Consider the following 19,686-nt stretch of genomic DNA (forward strand, 5'->3'; position numbering starts at 1 on the left):
CCTAGCAGCTTTCTTTTAATCTCCCTTCTAAATCTTTGAGAATATAATCCAGAGACAATGAACGAACATCCCCTGTCTAGTTTGGATGGGTTAGAAAGGCTGCATCAGCGATTGTTTCTTTCCATTTGTTTTCCATTTTAATGGCCCAATTGGATGGTACCTTCAGAGATCTGAAAGTACATGCTTAACTAATTAGTTTGCTGACCTGCGGACCTCTGACCTGCGACCTTAGCAAGGATTTAAGTTGTTCAAAGAAAGAAGTGGGTCAGCTAACCAAACCAGCCAGGAAGGTCAAAATCTCAAGGTCACGGGGGGTTGGGAGTGGAGTGGAGATGTATAATTGCTGTCTCTGGGCAATGGGTTCATAAGGAAGAAGTCATCGACCTCCTTCACCACCAAAGGACAGCAGCGGCCTGGTGCCTCCCACGTGGTGTGTGCCAGCCTTCAGTTTTTTTAATTATAGGAAAATTCTCCTCTTCTCTGACATTCATGCTGAATTCAAGCACAAATTTCTAGTAAACTGTGTGGGGAGACTGGGTCAAATTTGCTTCTGCTTTGGGGACCTTGGGCGTGGCAGACCATATCTTCCTGAGACAGGGAAACCACCCGACTCCGTCAGAGTCCATGAAAGAAGGACACAGGGAATGATAAGGACATGCTTGGACTCAGCAGCAGGGAGGGAGGGTGGGTTTTGCTTAGCATGGTGGTTTCACTTGGACAACAAAGCTGAAGCAGCTGTGAGGGCGACTCCTCCAGGTCAGGTGTTCAGGCTGTGCTGGCAGCAAGCATCAGGGGAAGGGTGGGGTTGAAGAGATGATGCAAGGAAGGCACTCCCCTGCAAACTCTTTGCAGTCAGGCCCGCGGCTCCGCTTCCAGCTGGAGCAGCCGGCATGAAAAGCCCCAACTTGGTCATGAGCACTGTCCACTGAAAGTCCAGAACAGCTGGGCCTTGTTCATCGGGGTCAGCTAAGGTTTCTGTTTCCCAGGCTCAAGAAGACAAAGGAAGGTAAGAATAGTAACGGGGGGAGGGCATACAAGGAGGGTGAGGATAGTAAGATGACTGGGAGAAGATGGGGAAGAGGGAGAGAACAAGGAGGGTGCATATCGTATGGTGGGGGGAGGGAGATGGACAGAGAGTGCCTGGAGAGCCCTCATCCACATAACTTACTGTACTGTATTGTCCTGTTCTGAGGTGTTTCTCTCTTGCCGTGCCTAATTTATAAACTGAATTTCACCACCAATCTATCTCCACAAGGAAAGCATAGAGCATGTGAAGGAAAATGCCTGAAAAGAAGCTGTGTCTAGCTGTGAACAAAAACAAACTCCTGGAAGGAACATCTGTATCTGCAGAGAGTGATGGCCGACGGGAATCTCAGTGCTGGGGGGAGACTGGAAGTTTGCAGGTTCAGAGGCTAATTACTTTATCTTGGGCTAGCTTTAGCCTCATGTAACAGCCCCCATCTGTTCTGAACTCACATCTTAGGATAATAAGTAAAAACCTCATAGAAGCTGTTAACTTAGCGGGGCACTAGCTTCCACCAACCCAAGAGTCAAAAATGTCATCAGATGACATTGTGGGCCTCTAAGATAGCTCCCCAAATCCTGTTGCACCCACACGTCTGCTGTACCAACCAATGTATTTTAAAGTTGCCTTGATTTATGACTGTCTTTGTTCTGTTCTATTAAAAAAACAGACACACAACAACAACAACAACAAAAAAAAAAAAAAAACATAAAACTGCTTCCACACAGAAACATGGAATTTGGGGTAACCTAAATCTGTTTTTCTGGGCCATGGTCACTCATAATGGCTCAAGAATAAACTTCTCTTTGAGATGAGAATTGTGGTTTTCACATCAACATGCGTGCAGGTTTCAGGATCTTCTGCAGTTTGCAGCATTCACAGGGATGCTAGGATGTATCCTGGACAAACAAGGGAGAAAGCCTATCATGCATTTTAGGGGAGTCTAGCCTAATAGAAAGATGGCAAGGAACAGCTGACAACAATAACAATGCCTTAAGCTCTTAACATTTCAAACTTGGAAGTCCCTTCTACTCTAGAGCCTTCACTGCTGACCTCACCTAACAGGACAAAAAAAGATTTTTTTTTTAAATCAGCAAGTCTGTGATCTGAGAAGCCAAGAGAGCATCAACCCCTCACCACCAATCTCACTGTTAAACCACTCACTCTCAGCCTCAGTTTTCCCAACTAACAAAACAAGGAGTGTCTGTGGGCTGCAGCCATCTTAAAGAGTCATTTTAAACAGAACATCCAGCAGAGCTCCAACAGACAGTGAGGGTCAAATTGTAACAGTTTCTATGTAGTTTAAATACACTTAGGGAACACACTTCACTGCGGGTGGAAACCTCACAGCGGCTTTCTGGAGCTTGATGCTGTGGTCACCCACCTTGAAAACCATCAGACTAGGAGCTGGTCAAAGCCCCTTCCAAGCCTGAATGCTGTGATGTGACCATTACCTATGGATGGACACATGTCAAGGATGCCCCTTGTCAAGAAGCCAAGTATATCGTTAGGGGGTTAGAACAAACAAAACCATATTTGTCTCCTCTACCTGTGTTCCAGACACCTGGGTAATGGGGCTATTCACTGAATAGCTGGTTGAAATAGCATAGGGTTGAAAGTTCTGGCGGTTGAGGCTCCGTGGCCTCTGAGCTTTTTTTCTCCTTGTTTGCTTGAAAGAGAAACGTGTTTTCATTCTGTCTGTGACAAGTTCAGGGCCCAATTTTATGTCTCAAGTAAAGGGGACAAAAAGCCATCAAATTGCCTGCTGCAGGATTGAACACCAGGATTCTTGCATGTGGGGAGATGTGTCAATAAGTTGATAATTTCCCTTGACTGGCATTGACAGCGGTACAATGAGGCTGACTATGCTCGGAGAGAGTGAATGCAGTCTGAGAGGGATTGAGGGGTTCTGCATTACTTGATGAGCTCTCACAAGCCCCTCCCTCCTTTGAAGAATGGAGCCATTAACTCCTGGAAGAATTGCAGCCTCACACCTCCACCCAAACACTGCAGAAATTACCTGGAGCTGAAAAGACACACTGAGTGCTTTACCCTCATGGAGAAACGCTGATTTAATGCCCAGCTGGAGCTCTGACACTTCAGGAAACAGGAGCAGGTACTTGGGGAAAGAGTGGAGAAGATTCCAAAGAGCCCAGAAGAGGGTGAGAGGAACGAGGGGTACAGGTGTCAGGCCAATGCATAGGCAGAGGTGGACTGGGCCTGTAGAGCCACTGTGACCTATAGCTATACCTGTAACTACACCTATGAGCTTTCTTGAATCTAAGAATTAGAGTGCTAGACAGCCTAAATGCTAGATTTTCTAAGGCACATCTGATTTGAAATATTTTCCTTTAAAAATATTTTTGTATTCATTTATTTAACCTATGGAGGGCAGTGCCTTCTATGGAGGCCAGGGGGCAACTTGTGTGAGTTGATTTTCTTTTTCCTCCACCTGAGATCCTGGGACTCAGGTTGCCAGGCTTGGTGGCAAGCACCTTTATCCACTGTGACGTCTCCCAACCCTGAGGTAATTTTATCTTCAATAAGAAATAGAAGAGCTGGAGAAATGGCTCAGGGAGTAAAAGTAATCACTATGCAGGCATGAGGGCTGGAGTTCAGGTTCCCAGCACACATGTAATGGCTGAGCACGGCTGAGCACACCCATTAGCACTCTGGGACAGAGACAAGTGGAGACCGGTGTTTCCTGGCCCAGCACATGCAATGAGCCCTAGATTCAGTGAGAGACCCTGTCTCAAGAAAATGAGGCAGAAAAGAAAAGGGTCACCTGAGATCCTCCTGACGCACACACGCAGGGACTCATACGAAATAGACACACTTGAATACGATACGCAAACACTGATAAAATAAAAATAAATTTAAAAAAATTTAACCACAACCACATGGCTTCAGAAAGTAGCTTCACTCCTGCTCTACAAGAGAGGAGACTGACGTTGGGTGGGGGTGCCTTGGGACAGACAGCACTGAGAGGCCACAGAAAGACTGCCATTCTCGGCTACTCTCAGACTGAGCTCCCGCTGGGCACCACTGTAGGACAGTCTGGCTGTTCCTCAGGCTGCTCTGGTGACCATGGGAGTCCTGAGGTGGGGCAGGGGGAGGGGAGGATGGCCTGGCCCCTTTCTTGCTTTTTGGTTCTAGTGCCGTTTGGCTGAGGAGGCTTCAAAAGGCCTTTGAATAGAATGATAAACATGGCACTGTTGTGGACATCTGTAAGCAAAATATGAGAAGACCTCACTCAGTGAATACACAGCCCAGGCGCCTTCACCAGCAATGGGGGGTTTGTATGTTTAGCTAATGTGCCGAAATTAACCCGAAGTGCTTACCCATTTCAGAATGCCTTTTCATATTTTCATCTGCATGGTTGTTATTACAGAGTGTAAGAATAATTCTCTACCAGGGCATTGAGGACTCTGAATAGCTCAATTAGAATCAATGGAGTGAGGCAACAGCATGCCAGCTAATCAGCAGGTCTGCATAACAATCCTTTGAGGGAGTGTGTGCAGAATGCATGGTGTGTGTGTGTGTGTGTGTGTGTGTGTGTGTGTGTGTGCGCGCGCGCGCGCGCATTATATGAGGGCACATGTGCATACAGAGAAAACCAGAGCCCTTAAAGCAAGCATACAGGAACAAGAGTTCATGGACTACAGAAAAGAAAGTTCCAGAAGACAGAAATTGGGGTTATGATCTTCACATTGTGTGTTACCAGTATCCAGAATCATGTTTTTTTGCATGTAACTAATATATTCATGGTAACTAATATATTCCTATCTCTTGCCTATGTATGTATGTATTTATATGAAAATGTCCTCTTGGAAGTCAGACTCCTCACAGCTATGTCGTTCAGTTTGAGTTCTAGCAGAGAAAATGATTGTAGGAAGGGAATGGTGGCCACTAGGATTTCAAATCACTGTACTGCAAGCAGGCCTTGGGAAGAGAAATGGTGGCTCTGCAAGATCTGTGGGCCATGAGCAAGGCCATCTCACATCTAAGCAGAGACCATGTGCATGGTATAAGGCTTGGGAGCGTGGCTCTAAGAGGGGTCAAAAGTCAGGCCTGAAATACCTGGGATAGCCAAGATAGGGGAGGGGCATGCCTGTAATCCAAGAATCTGGGGAGCCGAGACAGGAGGAATGCAAGTGCCAAGCCAACCTGTACTACTTTGTAGGACAAAACAACCCAAACACCAGAACACAGCACTCCTGGGAGAAGATCACGGCAGCCTGTGCTACTGAGTCAGCATTTGACAAGCCTGAGCGAGGAAAGTGTGGGCACATGTCCCAGGAGAATCAGCACTTTTAAAACAGGTCTGTAAGTAAGAAGGTAAATAAGGGAATCACATTACAGTGGAATGTGTGCTCTGTGTGAAGGATGAAGGCCCTCTAGGGAAATGCAAGATGACAATGGTAGCTTTTGGTGGAGCCATGAAGCCCTACCTTCTGCCTCTCCGCTTTGAAGGCCTAAACTCCATTTCCACCCACCAGTGCCACCCCAGGTTAATCCAACCAGCAGAGAATGAACTCTGCAAACTAAACTCACCATGGACTGACATATGCACCAAGCGTGGCTCCCAATTCGGATTGAAATGAGAAATTTGTCCATCTGCCTAACTGACCTGATCTCATTGTATCTTCTTTCAGGAAATGATCTCCACAGAACGTCAACACACAAGTAGGTTCTGAGGCAGATGGAGCAGAGCAAGAAGCGGATGGCAGCATTTCAGAGTGCCATGCTCTTACAGGCTGTGTGTCTACCCAGAGCCCCCGAGAGCTGTCAGCAACACCTTTCCCTACTGGACTCACAGGCTCAGCAACCTCTCGCTGGGATCCTAGGCTTCCCCCTACGCTGTCATAGGTGGCCAGCCTGTTGTTCTGCGTCCTGTAAGTCTGAAACCAATCTCCCCCTGCCCACATCATGGCTACTCCAGTGCCTCAACACAGGGATCCTTTTCTTCCTTTCCCAAGGGACTGCACGAGTTGAAACACTGAAAGAAGTATCACACCCTGGGCCTCAGCTTGCATGCAGGGATGGGGATGGCCTGGAATGGATCCAGTTTGGAGGCCACAGCTGTCCCCACCTGTGGTGGTTTGAATGAGAATGCCAGCCCCCCCCCCATAGGCTCATAGAGTTGGATACTTCATCCCAGTTACTGAGATTGTTTGGGAATGATTAGGAAGGTATGGCTTTGTTGGAGCGGGTGTGTCACTGGGGCCAGGCTTTTGAAGTTTCAAAATATCTGTGCCATTCCTAGGGTGTCTCTCTGCTTCCTACTTGCAGATCAAGGTGTGAGCTCTCAGCTGCTCATGCTGCCAAGCCTTTGCCCTACCATCATGGACTCTAATCCTCTGGAACCATGAGCCCAATAACACTTTCTTTTATAGGTTGTCTCGGTTCGTGGTATTTTGTCACAACAACAGAGACATTACCCTTGTGTCACGGTTAGGTCTCCTCCTCCCCAGCTGTTAGCAGACATGTACATCTCTCCCGTGTGCCCTATCAGAACTCTCTCCTGGGTTTCAGTTGCCTTCCAGCTGGGCACAGGAGGCTTCAGAAGGGAGCCTAGGTGAATGGCCTGTGTTTGTCCATATACCCCTTTCTCGGTCAAAAACCTGTAACTGGCTCCTTCCCTAGCTGTTTGCTATGTTCTCCTTCCTGCTACTTTGGATTTGAGGGTTCTACCACTCCTAGGCAATAGGTACCTTTTACCCAGTCTAACTTTCATAAATCAGAAAAACAATAAATTCCAGACAAAGAAATCACCTTTCCTTTTGCGTCTGGGTAGAACCCAACATAATCTCTTTGCAGCCAGGAATCAGTTTCCATAACAACCATGCCTTTTGCTGTGCCCTAGGTTAGCAGTCCTGTTGGGATGGCATGGACGGCGCTCTCTTTCTTAAACCCTTTGGCTCCCGTGTTCACTCACTCTAGCAGCCTGATACCAGCTGTTTGCATGGACCAAATCATACAGGAATTGGTCCTTTTTCACTTTCAAATTCAAACATCTGTAGGACAAAACAAATCCTTTACTTCCAACATTGGAGTCATTTAGAAACATAGTAATATATCTTGAAGTTCAGCCAAAGACTATGTCTGAAAGAGGAAGGAAGTGTGAATGGCCGGATGGAGGACAACCAAGCTGTAGCAACAGCTGGGAGGCATAAACCATAATGGAGGAGCAACTAAGACAGAGGGTGACTCACATGAACTCTCTGAGCCTCAACCATGCCTCTGTAAAGGGTAGAGACTGGCATGCCATGAGAAAGAAAACAAAGCCTCAAAAGGCACTTACGGTGCTTAGCATGCAATAGAAATTCCCTAGTAATTCACAATTATATTGCCAATGAGGCAGAAGGGAACAGAAAAGGGCCTGTGGCTACACAAACAAGCTATTACAGTATCAGACTGGCTTTTGGCCTTTGCAGAGTGAGGGTAATAGTATGGAGAGCAGGTATTTAAGAGGTTTCTTTGCTCACTTGTGAGCATGCGCATGCCTATGTGTATGCTTACATGTGTGTCTCTCTGTGTATGTCTCTGTGTATGTGTGTGTGTGTGTGTGTGTGTGTGTGTGTGTGTCTATGTGAGCTGTGAGCGTACCATAGTGTACATATATAGAGAGGTCAGAGGGAAAAGCCTGAGGTACTGGTTTTCACCTTTTCACCTTGTTTGAGATAGAAATCTCTTCTCTGCTTCTTAAGACTGGTTAACTGGACCACTCACTTCCACAGATTCTTTTGTCTCTGCCTCCCATTTCCAGGCAAGGGATGCTGGGATTGCAGATGCTTTTATGTGGGTTTTGGAGATTCAAACTCAAGTCATCCAGCTTGTGAGCAAATTACTTTACCCAGTGGCTCACCTCCCCAGCCCTTGTGGGTCTTCTTAGCAATCTTTTCCTCCTAAGCCATTATTCCACATCTAGAACTCCAGGAAGGCATCTCTTCATTTCCATTCCTGAGGCCTGAGAGAATAAACCTGAATGATCTCCTGGGCCCACTGGCATCTCTATGTTTAGCTCTACATAGGCATGTTTAATTTTAAAACAGAAGCAAAAACATATGGATTGGCCACTGAAGACTGTATTCCATGTTCCACATTCCTAGTTCTGGAGTATTTCAGTTCTTCCCCATGAGCAGGAAAAACAAGAACATAGGTTTTTGGAACACCTTCATTGCTGCAGTAATAGTCAAAGGCAAAATTCATACCTTTGCCAACAAATCAGCATGGCTATCTTTCAACAAGGTCCCTCCCTGCTCCCTCATAAGTCCATGATTCCAGACTGCCATCTGCATTTGCTCACACCAGGCTGAGACATACCCATTTCTCCATGAGCACTGACCAGGAACCAGCACTGACTGCCACATGAGGTCATCTGAGACCAGCTGGTCCTTGAACTTTCCACCAAGTGACTATGGTCCCATGAGTGAGACCAGGTGAGCCTCAAAGAACTGCCAAGCTGAGCTCAGCCCATTTGCTGAGCTAAAAGGACAGTTATTCCAATCAACCAAGTGTTGTGTGATTTTTCCCCCCACAGGAGAAAAATGAAATACGTTCCACAAGAAAGTCATCATCCTCTATAGCTACTATGTGAGAAGCAAGAGGTATATTTACAGGAATGGTTACAAAGACGTCAGAGAAAATGCCTATTTTTAAATATATTTACATTTCAAAGATGTTGTCCCCACCAGCAGGAATGAGTCCCCCTGTTCTTCCAGTGACTGAACAACTGTCCCTACCTGAGCAGACCTCTTTGTAGGTGGGATTGCGTGTGTAGCCTCCTGCAAAACCCACTTGGGTTGAATACACGCCTTTCAAAAGCCAGAACTTGCGCTCAGCTCCCCAGAAGCAGCCCATTCCTGCAGAGAACAAAACAGAGAAATCGTATATTCATATTAAGTTGGTCACTATGTGTCCCCACACCTGTTGCTTGGATCGGAGAAGCTGCTCCTGTTGTCTGATGATCAAAGAGGCCCAAAGCTCTGTCTTAGAAAGCAAAGGTTTTGGGCACTGAAGAATAATTTAGTCCGAGCAAGATGGCTCAGTGGGTAAAAGGCTTGCTATGAAAACCTGATGACTAAAGGTCCAACCCCAGAGCTGTTGTAGCAAATGGGGCGGGAGTGAGGACAGGAGAATCACCCTGAACCATGTGCAGAAATAACAGGAGGTCTCAACAGGTGGAAGGAGAGAACCGGTTCCTAGGATGCTGTCGTCTGTCCTCCACATGTAAACATACACACCGGTGAACAATAATAATAATAATGAACATTTTAAACTCCTTAGAGTAATTTTAAAGATTATTTGCATACAATATCTGTTTATTCCCCCCCTCTACGAAAACATGCAAAGCCGCATATTAGCAAAAATATACTTTTCCCAACAACATAGTAAAAGGGTGACTATTTTAAGAATATTTCCACATTTATTTTATAAGTTAATAGAAATTCATGTATGATCAGCTTCAGGATCATTGTAACAAAGATAGATAAGGCTGTGTTCTTTGAAATGGGAAAACATACCGGATCAATAAAGATTGAGGCAGCTATTGCCAATTAACAATTTCACTGACATGTTCAGATAAAAAAAGAAAGAAAAAAAAAGAAAAGAATAAGTTACAATAAATTTGCAAGTGATAAAGCAAGGGTCACCAAAAGTAAAATCTTCTGAGTTCTATTATTAAGCATAATGAGTGAGTGAGGGGGTCTGGATGGGGGCTGGAATCACAAGGAATCACAGGCAATCAACAAAGCCACCATCACCATGCTTACTAGCCATTATCACCAGCAGCTACTAGATCTCTTTGGCATTTGATGAAAATCAAGGCCTGCCTCTCCAAACCATAGGCGCACACACCATAAATGCTGCACTGCCCCAAACACAGGGCCTCTGCCTTCTCAGCAAGATCCCTGGCTGCTTAGTATACCTGCTAGTCTCTGGCCTATTTCCACACATACGTACTTAAGACTGTTCCCTCTCTCGAGTTTTAGATGCTTTTGCTAAGGCATACATGATTTTATTGGTTACTTTTCTGTTGCTGTGATAAAATACCATGACCAAAGGCAACTTAAGGTAGAGTCCATTTTGGCTTACAGTTCTAAAGAGTGATATGTCTGCAAAGATGGGAAAGGCATGGCGGCAGGGGCAGGAAGTTGAGAGATGCTATTTCAATCATACATGGGAAGCCAAGAAGAACTGGAAGTGGGGTGAGGCTATAAACCCTCAAAGCCCTCCCCCAGCAATGGACCCCCTCCAGCAAGGCTGCACCCCCTAAATGGTCCACAAGCAGCATCATGCACTGAGGACCAAGTGGTCAAAAAGGAAAGCATGTGGGGAACATTTTTATCCAAACCACCATGTGGGAGAATTTTAATTCAGAACCTGGCTGCCATCCAAAGACCTTCATGGTCTGTGTGATCAGTCTGGAATACAGACACGCCTTTAATCCCAGGAGACAGAGGCAGGCAGATCTCTGAATTCAAGGCCAGCCTGGTATAGACCAAGTTTCAGGTAAACAAAAGCTTAGGTCCAGGCGTTTTGGTACACATTTTTAAATGCCAGCACTCAGGAGACAGAGGCATGCAGATCTCTGAGTTCTAGTCAGTGTTGTTCAGGCAGTTCAGTTGAGTCAGTGAGTTGAGAGGCAGATCAGTGGAAATGAGTTTGTGGCAGTTCAGTTCGTGGAATTCAGAGGCAGTTTTACTGGGAGAGTTTTACAGAGAGAGCTTAAAGAGAATAAACTAGACACAGGTGAAGAGAGAATGACCCAGAGAATGGGAAATAGAAGATTAAAACAGATCACTAGAGTTAGTTTGAGGCCAAGCAGAACAAAAAGTCAAAAGCTGAGAGAAGCCAGTTGGAAGCAGTCAGCTTGGAAAGGAGTTTGAGCCAGAACAGCGGAGTTGAATTGGCCAGGTAGAGTTCAGAAAGAGCTAGAAGGGGTGAGCTTATTCAGCTGTAAGTCTCAGAGGCTGAAAGCATGCTAGGCCTAGATTAGATTGTACGAAGGCCAGAAGCTTCTAGGACTAGGGCTAGGTTAGTTGAAGGAGGCAGTAAGCCACGGAGATGACAATTAGGTAAATAAAAGATACTTTAACACCACCACGCTGAGTTTTAGGTAAAATAAGAGCAGATGAACCAGCACATGCATCGGGCTCACACAGGTCTAGCCTAGCTAGGCTTCTGATGGAACTTCATGACATTCTTGACATCTGTTAACATGGCATTTCCAAAATTTTCAAAGCAACATGGTAACTAAAAATGATGGTGGACAGAAAGTTCTACAGTGTTCAGAAATATTCTGCTTGCTAAAATGGGAGCCAAATCTAACAAAAATAGGTTAATAGCTTTCAACGGTGATAGATCAAAATAATGAAATTCAATGTGGTAAAAATTACCATTATGTTGATAGTACAGCATGTATATGATTATATCATAATTATCTACAGCTAAATTAAAAGGGAAAAACACAATTATATGCATGCTTTTATTATAACTATAAAGAAATAATCGTACCAAAATAGACTGAAAAGAAATATACTAAAGTTGTAATCATGGTTTTATCAGAATAAAATATGTAAAAAGGACTTTTTTATTTTTCAGGATTTTCTGTCTCTGGATTACAGGCTCAACACCTGTAATCCCAGCACAGGGAAATCTGGGATAGTAAGATCTGTTGCAAGTTCAAGGCCAGCCTGGGCTACAAAGTGAGACCCTATGCTCAAAAAACTTTTTTTTTCTGTAGTAGCTTCCTATTCATTTAAAAATAAAAAACATAAACATTTTCAAAGTTGAACATGTAAAGACAGCATTAAGAATATATGTTATTTGAGTTGCCTGCCTTAATGCCATCTTTCCTGTTGCCAACTGAATTATTTGCTCATAGTAAACATTAAGATGCACTGAGCACCTTGAAAACTGAAGTGTCCCATGTCTGTGTCAAAGGGGTCACTGGTAAGATGATTTTCTTGCAGAGTCCTGGCTGAGCAAAGACCACAGGGAATGGCTGGAGAAGAAAAAAGGGAGTTGAGCAGCCCCTTGAGGTGACAGGAACCATGCTGAGCTGAAGAACCGCCTAGGAGGGCCTACAAATAAAACAATGCTGCTCTGTGCGGTGATTAACAGTGAGGGCATGTAAGGGTGGCGCGGACTTCCACAGACAGAGCCCATTTTAAAAGGCCATTTGAGCACCATCCCTCCCTGACCTTTCGTTGTGGCCCCAGTTGGCCCCATGCTGTCCGGGTCACCCATCTCTAAGGTACGGTGGCCCTGCTCTATCTGTGGCTTCGCTTTCTTGTGAACAGTCATTATCTAAGAATATACAGTAGAAAATTCCAGAAATGATCAGTTAGTTCCTGGCTTCTAAATTGTAGCCCACCTCATGTAGTATGAGATTTCACACTACTCCATCCTTTCCCAGTAAGTACATGGGCCATCCCTTGTCCAGTGTGTCTACCCTGTGTAGGCTATCCACCCATTAGTGACATTGCCACCTCAGATATCAGATCCACTGTGGCAGTATGTCAGTGCTAGTATCGCCACTTGCCAGCTTTAGGGAAGGCCTCAAAGTGCAAGAATGATACTCATAGGAAGTCCAATACACCAAACAGAACCTATAGAATGTACTTAGGTATAGCATGGCCTGTTGTTTCAGGCAGCCATGAAGGGTCTTGAAGCATCCCCCAACAGATAGGGGAGTTGGCTGTTCTACCGGCTTTTAAAATATAATGTATGTTTGGAAATGGGCAAGCTGTGGAGGTTTGAATGAGATTTCCCCTTGGCCTTAGGTATTTGAATGATTGGTCCCTAGTTGGTGGAGCTGTTTGGTACAGTTTAGGAGGTACTGTTGTTGAAGGGAGTATTTCACTGGAGGTGAGATTTTTGTGTTTAAAGACTTACATTATTCCCAGTTTTCTCTCTGTCTTGTGCTTAAGGTTCAAGCAGTAAACCCCGAGCTTTTGCTGTCAGCATCTAGCCCCTCTCTGCTGTCTCTCTGCTCCACCATTATGGATTCTAGCCCTCTGGAACCTGGACCAAGAAGCCCCAACAAACTTTCTTTTTCATAAGTTGTCTTGGTCATAAAGTTTTACCACACTAGTAGAAAACTGACTAATTTAGAAGTTGGTGCCAGGATATTGTGGTGACAGACTCTGCCATGCTGTTTCATAGAGAAATATGAAAAACATTGGGACTTCAGAGTAGAAAAGTGATTGACTAGGGTAAGCAGAGCTTAATGGGCCATCCTGGTAGGAGCTTAGAAGACAGTAGCACTGAGAGCCATGCAGACTGCGGAGGCCCAGCTCAAGGGGCTTCAAAGGGAGCAATATCAGCAGCGGGGCCAGAGATCAATCTTAAGATATTTTAGCAAAAAATATGGCTGTCTGGTCTTATCCTAAGAATTTGCCTGAGTAATGTACTAATTTATTTGGTGGAGGAGAGAGCAAGATAACCTACTATTGACTCTGTCACACAGTTATTGTGATCACTCCTGTGCAGATCTACAATGAAAAAGAGCAAGTCAGACAAAAAGGAATACAAAATATACAGTTTAATAAGAAAAAGAGCACCAGAAATCTTAATGTTGCAGCCAAGGCTCTCAGACAAGGAGGTTAAGAGAGGCCTGATCTGAATTGTAATTAAGGGAGGGATGCCCTCAGGGAAAGACTTCATCCAGCTCAGCTTCCAACTTTTAAAAAGGAAAGACCTAAAGAATTTTTCTGCTTTTAAAAATCAACAACAAAGGGGGAAACGCTGCAAATGTGATCTAAGGGAGGCCAGGCTCCATCCCAAGCAGGCAGTCAAACTTGGCAGGATTGTCGACATGCTTCTGGCTTTAGAGACATGAAGAAAACACAGTGTTATAGAATCTTCCTCCACGGTTAAGGACTGCCACGAGGCCAGGCATGTGGCAGAGGAGTCCCGACATGGAGGCCCTGAAAGGCTCCTGCATGAAGCTGTGAAAGTGATGCATGGATTGCCTTGAAGACCCCCAAAATGTTAGAGACGCCAGATCTGTGGGTTATCTGCCAAAGAGAGCTGCCAACAGGGAGTGGAAACAGCCCCAGGAGTATTTGTTGCAGGCAGCAAAGCTAGAAGGGTGGAGCTATACAAGCCTTCATATCCAAGACAATGGATATGAAGCTACAGGATTTGGGATTTGCCCCGCAAAAGTTCCATATTGCTTTGGTCAAGTATTTTCTCACTGTGCCCGAATTCCTCTCTTTTGGAATAGTAATGTATATTTTGTGCCATTATATGTTAGAAGTATGTAATTTGCTTTTTGATTTTATAGGGGTTTACAATTAAGACACTGTCTTGATTAACAGAGGAGACTTTGAATTTTAGACTTTCAAACACTGTTGATACTGTAAAAGACTAGGGTGTAAGATGGACTCTCAGAGTCGTTTTGATGCATTTCCCTCATGACTAAGGACAATGAGAATTTCTTTAAATGTTTCTTAGCCATTAGATATTCTTCTGTTGAGAATTCGTGGTTTAGCTCTGTATTCCATTCTTTATTGCGTTATTTGGCTTATTAGTATTTAATTTCTTGAGTTCTTTATATATTTTTGACATTAGCTAAAATAAAAAACTCAAGTGACAGCACATCTTGGTGAGGATGTAGATCAAGGGAAACACTTCTCCATTGCTAATAGGAGTGCAAACTTGTATAACCACTTTGGAAATCATTCTGGTGCTTTCTCAGAAAATTGGGAATAGCTCTACCTCAAGACCCTATATCTCTCCTGGGCATATACTCAAAAGATGTTCTACCATACCACAAGGACATTTGTTCAACTATGTTCATAGCAGATTTACTCATAATAGCTAGAAACTGGGAACAACCCAAATGTCCTTCAACTGAAGAATGGATTTAAAAAAAAAAAAAAGTGGTACATTTACACAATGAAATACTACTCAGCTATTAAAAACAAAGAAATCATGAAATTTGCAGGCAAATGGATGAAACTAAAAAAGATCATCCCAAAAGTGGTAACCCAGACCCAGAAAGACACACATGACAGGAGCCTAGCATAACTGTCCTTTGAGAGGCTCCACCCAGCAGGGGATCAAAACAGGTACAGGAAGTTTTATGGAAGGGTTGGGAGAAGGATAAAGGGACCTGGAGGGGACAAGAACTCCACAAGAAGACCAACAGAGTCAATGAGCCTAAGCCATGGGGACTCACAGAGACTGAAGCACCAACCAAGGAGCATGCATGAATTGGACCTATGCCTCCCTACACATCTGTAGCTGATAGGCATCTTGGTCTTCATGTGGGTCTTCCAACAACTGGGGTAAGGACTCTCTCTGACATGGACTCTGTTACCTGCTATTGGATCACTTCCCCCTAGCTGGGCTGCCTTGTCTGGCCTCAGTGGAAGAGCATGCACTTAGTCCTGATGTGACTTATGTGATGGGGTGGGTTGGGGAGAGGCTCCCCTTTTCAGAAGAGAAAGGGGGAGAATGAGGCAAGAGGGGAAAGAGTGAGACTGGGAAAAGAGGAGGAGAGGGCTTCGATCAGGATATAAGTTAATAACTTAATTAATGAGGAAAAAAGACTTGGGACTTTTGAAATTGAACTAAATGTATTTGCACTGGAAGGTGGCCATGAGAATATGGGGGTCAGTAAGTTAATATGTGGTCTGAGTGAGAATCTCCCCCATTGCCTAAAGGAATTTGGATACTTGGTCCCCAGGATAGTCCTCAGCTGTTTAGGGAGGCATAGAAGGCATGATGGTCATGGACTCTTATCCATCTAGAACCATAAGCTCAAATAAACTTTTTCTTACATAGGCTGCCTTGGTCACGATATTTTATTACAGCAATAGAAAAGTAACTGATATATTACCAAAATATCGACTGCAAGTAAAAAGACAGTCAATCTCCTAATGTTTATAGGAAGCAAGAAATGATCCCTGGTGGGGAGGATAGCAAGGCTCCAGTTAGAGCTCTAGGAGGAGCTGCATGAGCAAGAAGTAATAATACCACGGGTAGTTACAAATGCTTGAGTTTACTGGATCCAGCATAATACAACCATGCTATTACTTGGTTTTAAGTGTGTGTAGTTGTGCATGAGCATTTAAACAAGAAAGCTATGTTTCCTCTTCATTTTAGTTACTAGAGTATTGGGAAGTACATGTTGTGTGAGGTGGAAGGTAGGAATTCAATTTATTTAATTTTTTAATATGGAGAACAAATAGCTCAAACCAATAGTTACTTAATAAAAGTCCACCCCTCACCCCATCCCACCCCATCCACCATTCAAAACATCAATAGGTATAACTTTCTTTCAGGGATTCATTTGTCTGTATTATCTTGGCACCCATACTACACTCTTGGTCATTCATGTGTTCGATTACTACTTATACAGTGTCTGGTGGATGCCAGGAAGTATTCTAAGTACTTGGAGTATATGAACTAAGAAACAGACCCGATCTTACCCTTTTCTAGGGTACAGATTTCAGTTGATAAATACAAACAAACACAAAAAATTCAATAACTAGATGATGCAGAGAGGGTTAGAAAAGAATTTCAAAAAGAAGAGCAGACCCACATCAGGGTGATCAGTGGAGACAGCAATTTAACTGCACTCAAAGTGGGTCCTAAAGAGATGCTGACCTCAAACAGATGTCATGGCAGTGGGTCAATCATTGAGATGCCTGACTGAAGTCTCAAGTACCACCAACAAGTCTGCCACACTGAAGGAAACTGTGTGGCTTGAATGACATGAAGGATGACATAGGTTCCCACACAGGAGAGGCCGATCAGGTACAGCCCTGACAGATGGGTGATATGAGGACCTGGAATTTTATCTGAGAGAGATGGCCAGATGCTGGTGAGTGCCGAGCAGGGACCGCATGAGGAATCTCCAGCTGTTCTCTATATAGAACAGACAGAACGAGAGAGACACAGAGAATGGGTAGGAAGCTGGTTGTGAGGTGGGAGATTCTGGTAGTGAAGATCAGTTAGTGGCAGAAACAGGAGCCATGACTGACTCTGTAATATACACATATATTCCATACACATAAATGTATGTATTTGTGTAGCTTGTATGTGTACATGTACATATGTGTGTCCATGTGTATGAGGCCAGATGTTGACATCAAGTGTTTTCCTCAGTTGCTCCTCACCTTAGTGTTTTGAGACAGGGTCTCTCACTGAGCGTGGAGCTCATAGGTTGAGTTAGACTGGTTGGCCAAGGAGCTCCACCAGCCTCTGCCTCCCCAGCCCTACGGTTACAGGCATGCCCCACCACACCTGAGCTTTACATGGATTCTGAGGATTTGAACTCCAGCCTCATGGTTGCAAGACAAGAACTTACCTGCCTGAGCATCTCCCCAGGCCTTGGAATATATTTTGAAGACAGTTAGAAAGAAGGGAAGCAGATGAGAGAGAGAGATGGAGGAAGAGAGAGGGAGAGCGCTAGGGCTAACTCATATTGCTAGTTTGCATGGAGAGCACTAAACTGAGACCAGGTGTATCAGGAAAGATCGAGGGCGCTGATCATCCTCCCTTAATGAGTCCTGATACCTGACAGAGTGAATCTCATTACCTTACTCCTCAAAGTTTTCATTGCTACTCTGGTCCTTTAATATTCCCAGTTTAGTTTAATATCAGCTTGTCACATTCCATAAAAATGCCCTCCAAAGATTTTGGCTAGAACTGTGTTAAACTTATAGGTTAATTTTAAAGTTTTGGCATGTTAATAATGTTGAGTCTTTCTATCACAGAAGTCTAATATTGCTTTCCATTTGTGTAAAAAAAATGTTGGATATTCTTTGACACCATGATACAGTTTCTGCACAAGTTGGCATGTTTTTACTTGACACTGTTCTATGTGCCCTGATTTGTGTTATTCTTATAAATACCATGTTCTCCTATTACATGTTCTCACCTCTTTCTACTATGGGGAAAAAAAACTCAGTGATGGGGGGGGGAAACTCATTGATTTCAGTAGACTTCTTCTATACTTAAAAAGTCCAAAGAAATTTCTTTGGGTTAGTTCTGCTGGTTTGTCTCCAGGTTCTCTTTGATTTTCCAAGATGAGAATTTCATACCCACCCACTTGCTGGTACCTTTGTAAAATGCTCAGAAAAAACAGTTAATTTGGAAGATGATCTTTCATCCTTAACTAAGAAATTTTCTCTTAGTTAAGAAAAGAAGATTGACAACTTCTTGCAAAGGAAATATCAGGTTTTCTCAATGGAACCTCGGTGGGTGTATAAACCACACTTACGGGTAGGGCACATGCCCATCAGTAGACAGCTGACACCAAGCAAACGCAATGGTGTCTTTGTTGTCTTGCCATTGCTTTGTTTGGACAATTTTTATCTTACTGGCCTTTTGCTTGTATATTATGGTTTCTAATTTTGTGTTTTTATGGGTCTTGTGTGTATGTGTTTCATCTGGATTGATATGTATATGTGTGTTTCTTGTGCTTTTTCGCTTTTTAAAAAAATTCTGGTTTGTTTGCTCTTATTGTTCGTTTTTTTTTTGTTTTTTTTTTTGTTTTGTTTTTTGTTTTTGTTTTGCCTGTTTTTTTTCTAAAGAGAAAGAAAGAAGGTATCAAGCTAGATGGGTGGGGAGGATCTAGGAGGAAATGGGAGTAGAAACTGTGATCAGAATATGTTGTATAAATTTTTTTAAACCCTCATCTCATGTATGCCGCATTAGGCTGCAAAGTGCATATGAACATTCTGTGCATGCAATGCCCTCAGAGGTCACAAGAGAGCAAGGAATCCCCTGGAACTGAGTCACAGATGGTTGCAAGCCACCACATAAATGCTGGGAACTGAATCTAGGTTGCATGAGCAGCAAGGGCTCTTAATTACTAAGCCAGCTCTCCAGCCCCCATTTTATTTCCTTGTATCACATGGATTAATTAAGAGTACATAGTTTCAAAATATGAGGTTGTAAATGGTTCTATCTTTTCATCTTCCTTTCTGATTTTATTGTATTGGGCTAGAAACTGGCTTTCGCCATATCCTGTTTCAACTTACCTTGTAACCAGAACAGTCAGTTTTTCTAAGTGTTCCACGTGCACTTGAAAACTATAAACATTTCTGTTCTGGTTTCCTTGTTGTTGGTGTGATAAAAACACTCTGACCAAATAATATTGAGACTTTCTATCAATGAAATAGGTAAGGGAAGAAAGAGTTTATTTCTGTTTATACTTTCAGGTCAAGTCCATCACTAAGAAAAGTCAATACAAGAACTTTAAGCAAGAGCTTGAAGCAGGAATGCTACTTGCTGGCTCTATCCCAGCCCTATGCTTACCTAGCTTTCTTAGAGAGCCCAGGACCCCTCCCCCAGAGCATGATACCACCTACAGAGAATGGACCCTTTGCATCAATTAACAATCAAAGCAATCCTTCACAGACATGCCCACAGGCCTACCATTCTTAGGTGACTCTAGGCTGTTTTAAATTGACAGTTAAAGCCAAATAGGAAACTCTATGGCTTAGGTACAGTTTTTTTTTTTTTTTCCAGACTAGAAAATCATCATAACTTAAATCATCTGGGCCCATTCAACATTCTGGCAGATTAAGCTACCTGAAATATCCTTTTATATCTCATACTCTCTTTTTTTTCTGTTATTTTTTATGTAAGTGTAGGCTGTGTTGTTATGACATTGCACTTTTATTTACTATCTCTAT

General features: G+C 43.6%; 1 protein-coding gene and 1 long non-coding RNA gene across 10 annotated transcripts in view; one reads left to right on the forward strand and one right to left on the reverse strand.

The window, feature by feature from the left end:
* Nucleotides 1–19,686, reverse strand: part of Msra (methionine sulfoxide reductase A) — a 313,853-nt gene that overhangs the window by 148,170 nt on the left and 145,997 nt on the right. For all 7 annotated transcript variants that reach the window (XM_060391311.1, XM_060391310.1, XM_060391312.1 and 4 more), the window contains one exon: nt 8,770–8,889. In XM_060391311.1, the coding sequence (XP_060247294.1) occupies nt 8,770–8,889 (120 nt within the window). The remainder of the gene's footprint in view (nt 1–8,769; nt 8,890–19,686) is intronic.
* On the forward strand, nt 814–17,825 carry LOC132656490 (uncharacterized). Of its 3 annotated transcripts, none has more exons than XR_009594237.1 (6): nt 814–1,006; nt 1,256–1,340; nt 2,871–3,140; nt 5,208–5,346; nt 5,680–5,919; nt 11,630–17,825. It is a non-coding gene; the product is annotated as an uncharacterized LOC132656490 (long non-coding RNA). The 3 variants fall into 3 exon arrangements; XR_009594238.1 differs by lacking the exon at nt 11,630–17,825 and adding an exon at nt 6,004–8,775; XR_009594236.1 differs by lacking the exon at nt 11,630–17,825 and having other exon boundaries at nt 5,680–8,775.

The sequence above is a fragment of the Meriones unguiculatus genome, chromosome 9 (genome assembly GCF_030254825.1).
Source record: "Meriones unguiculatus strain TT.TT164.6M chromosome 9, Bangor_MerUng_6.1, whole genome shotgun sequence".
NCBI lineage: Eukaryota > Metazoa > Chordata > Mammalia > Rodentia > Muridae > Meriones > Meriones unguiculatus.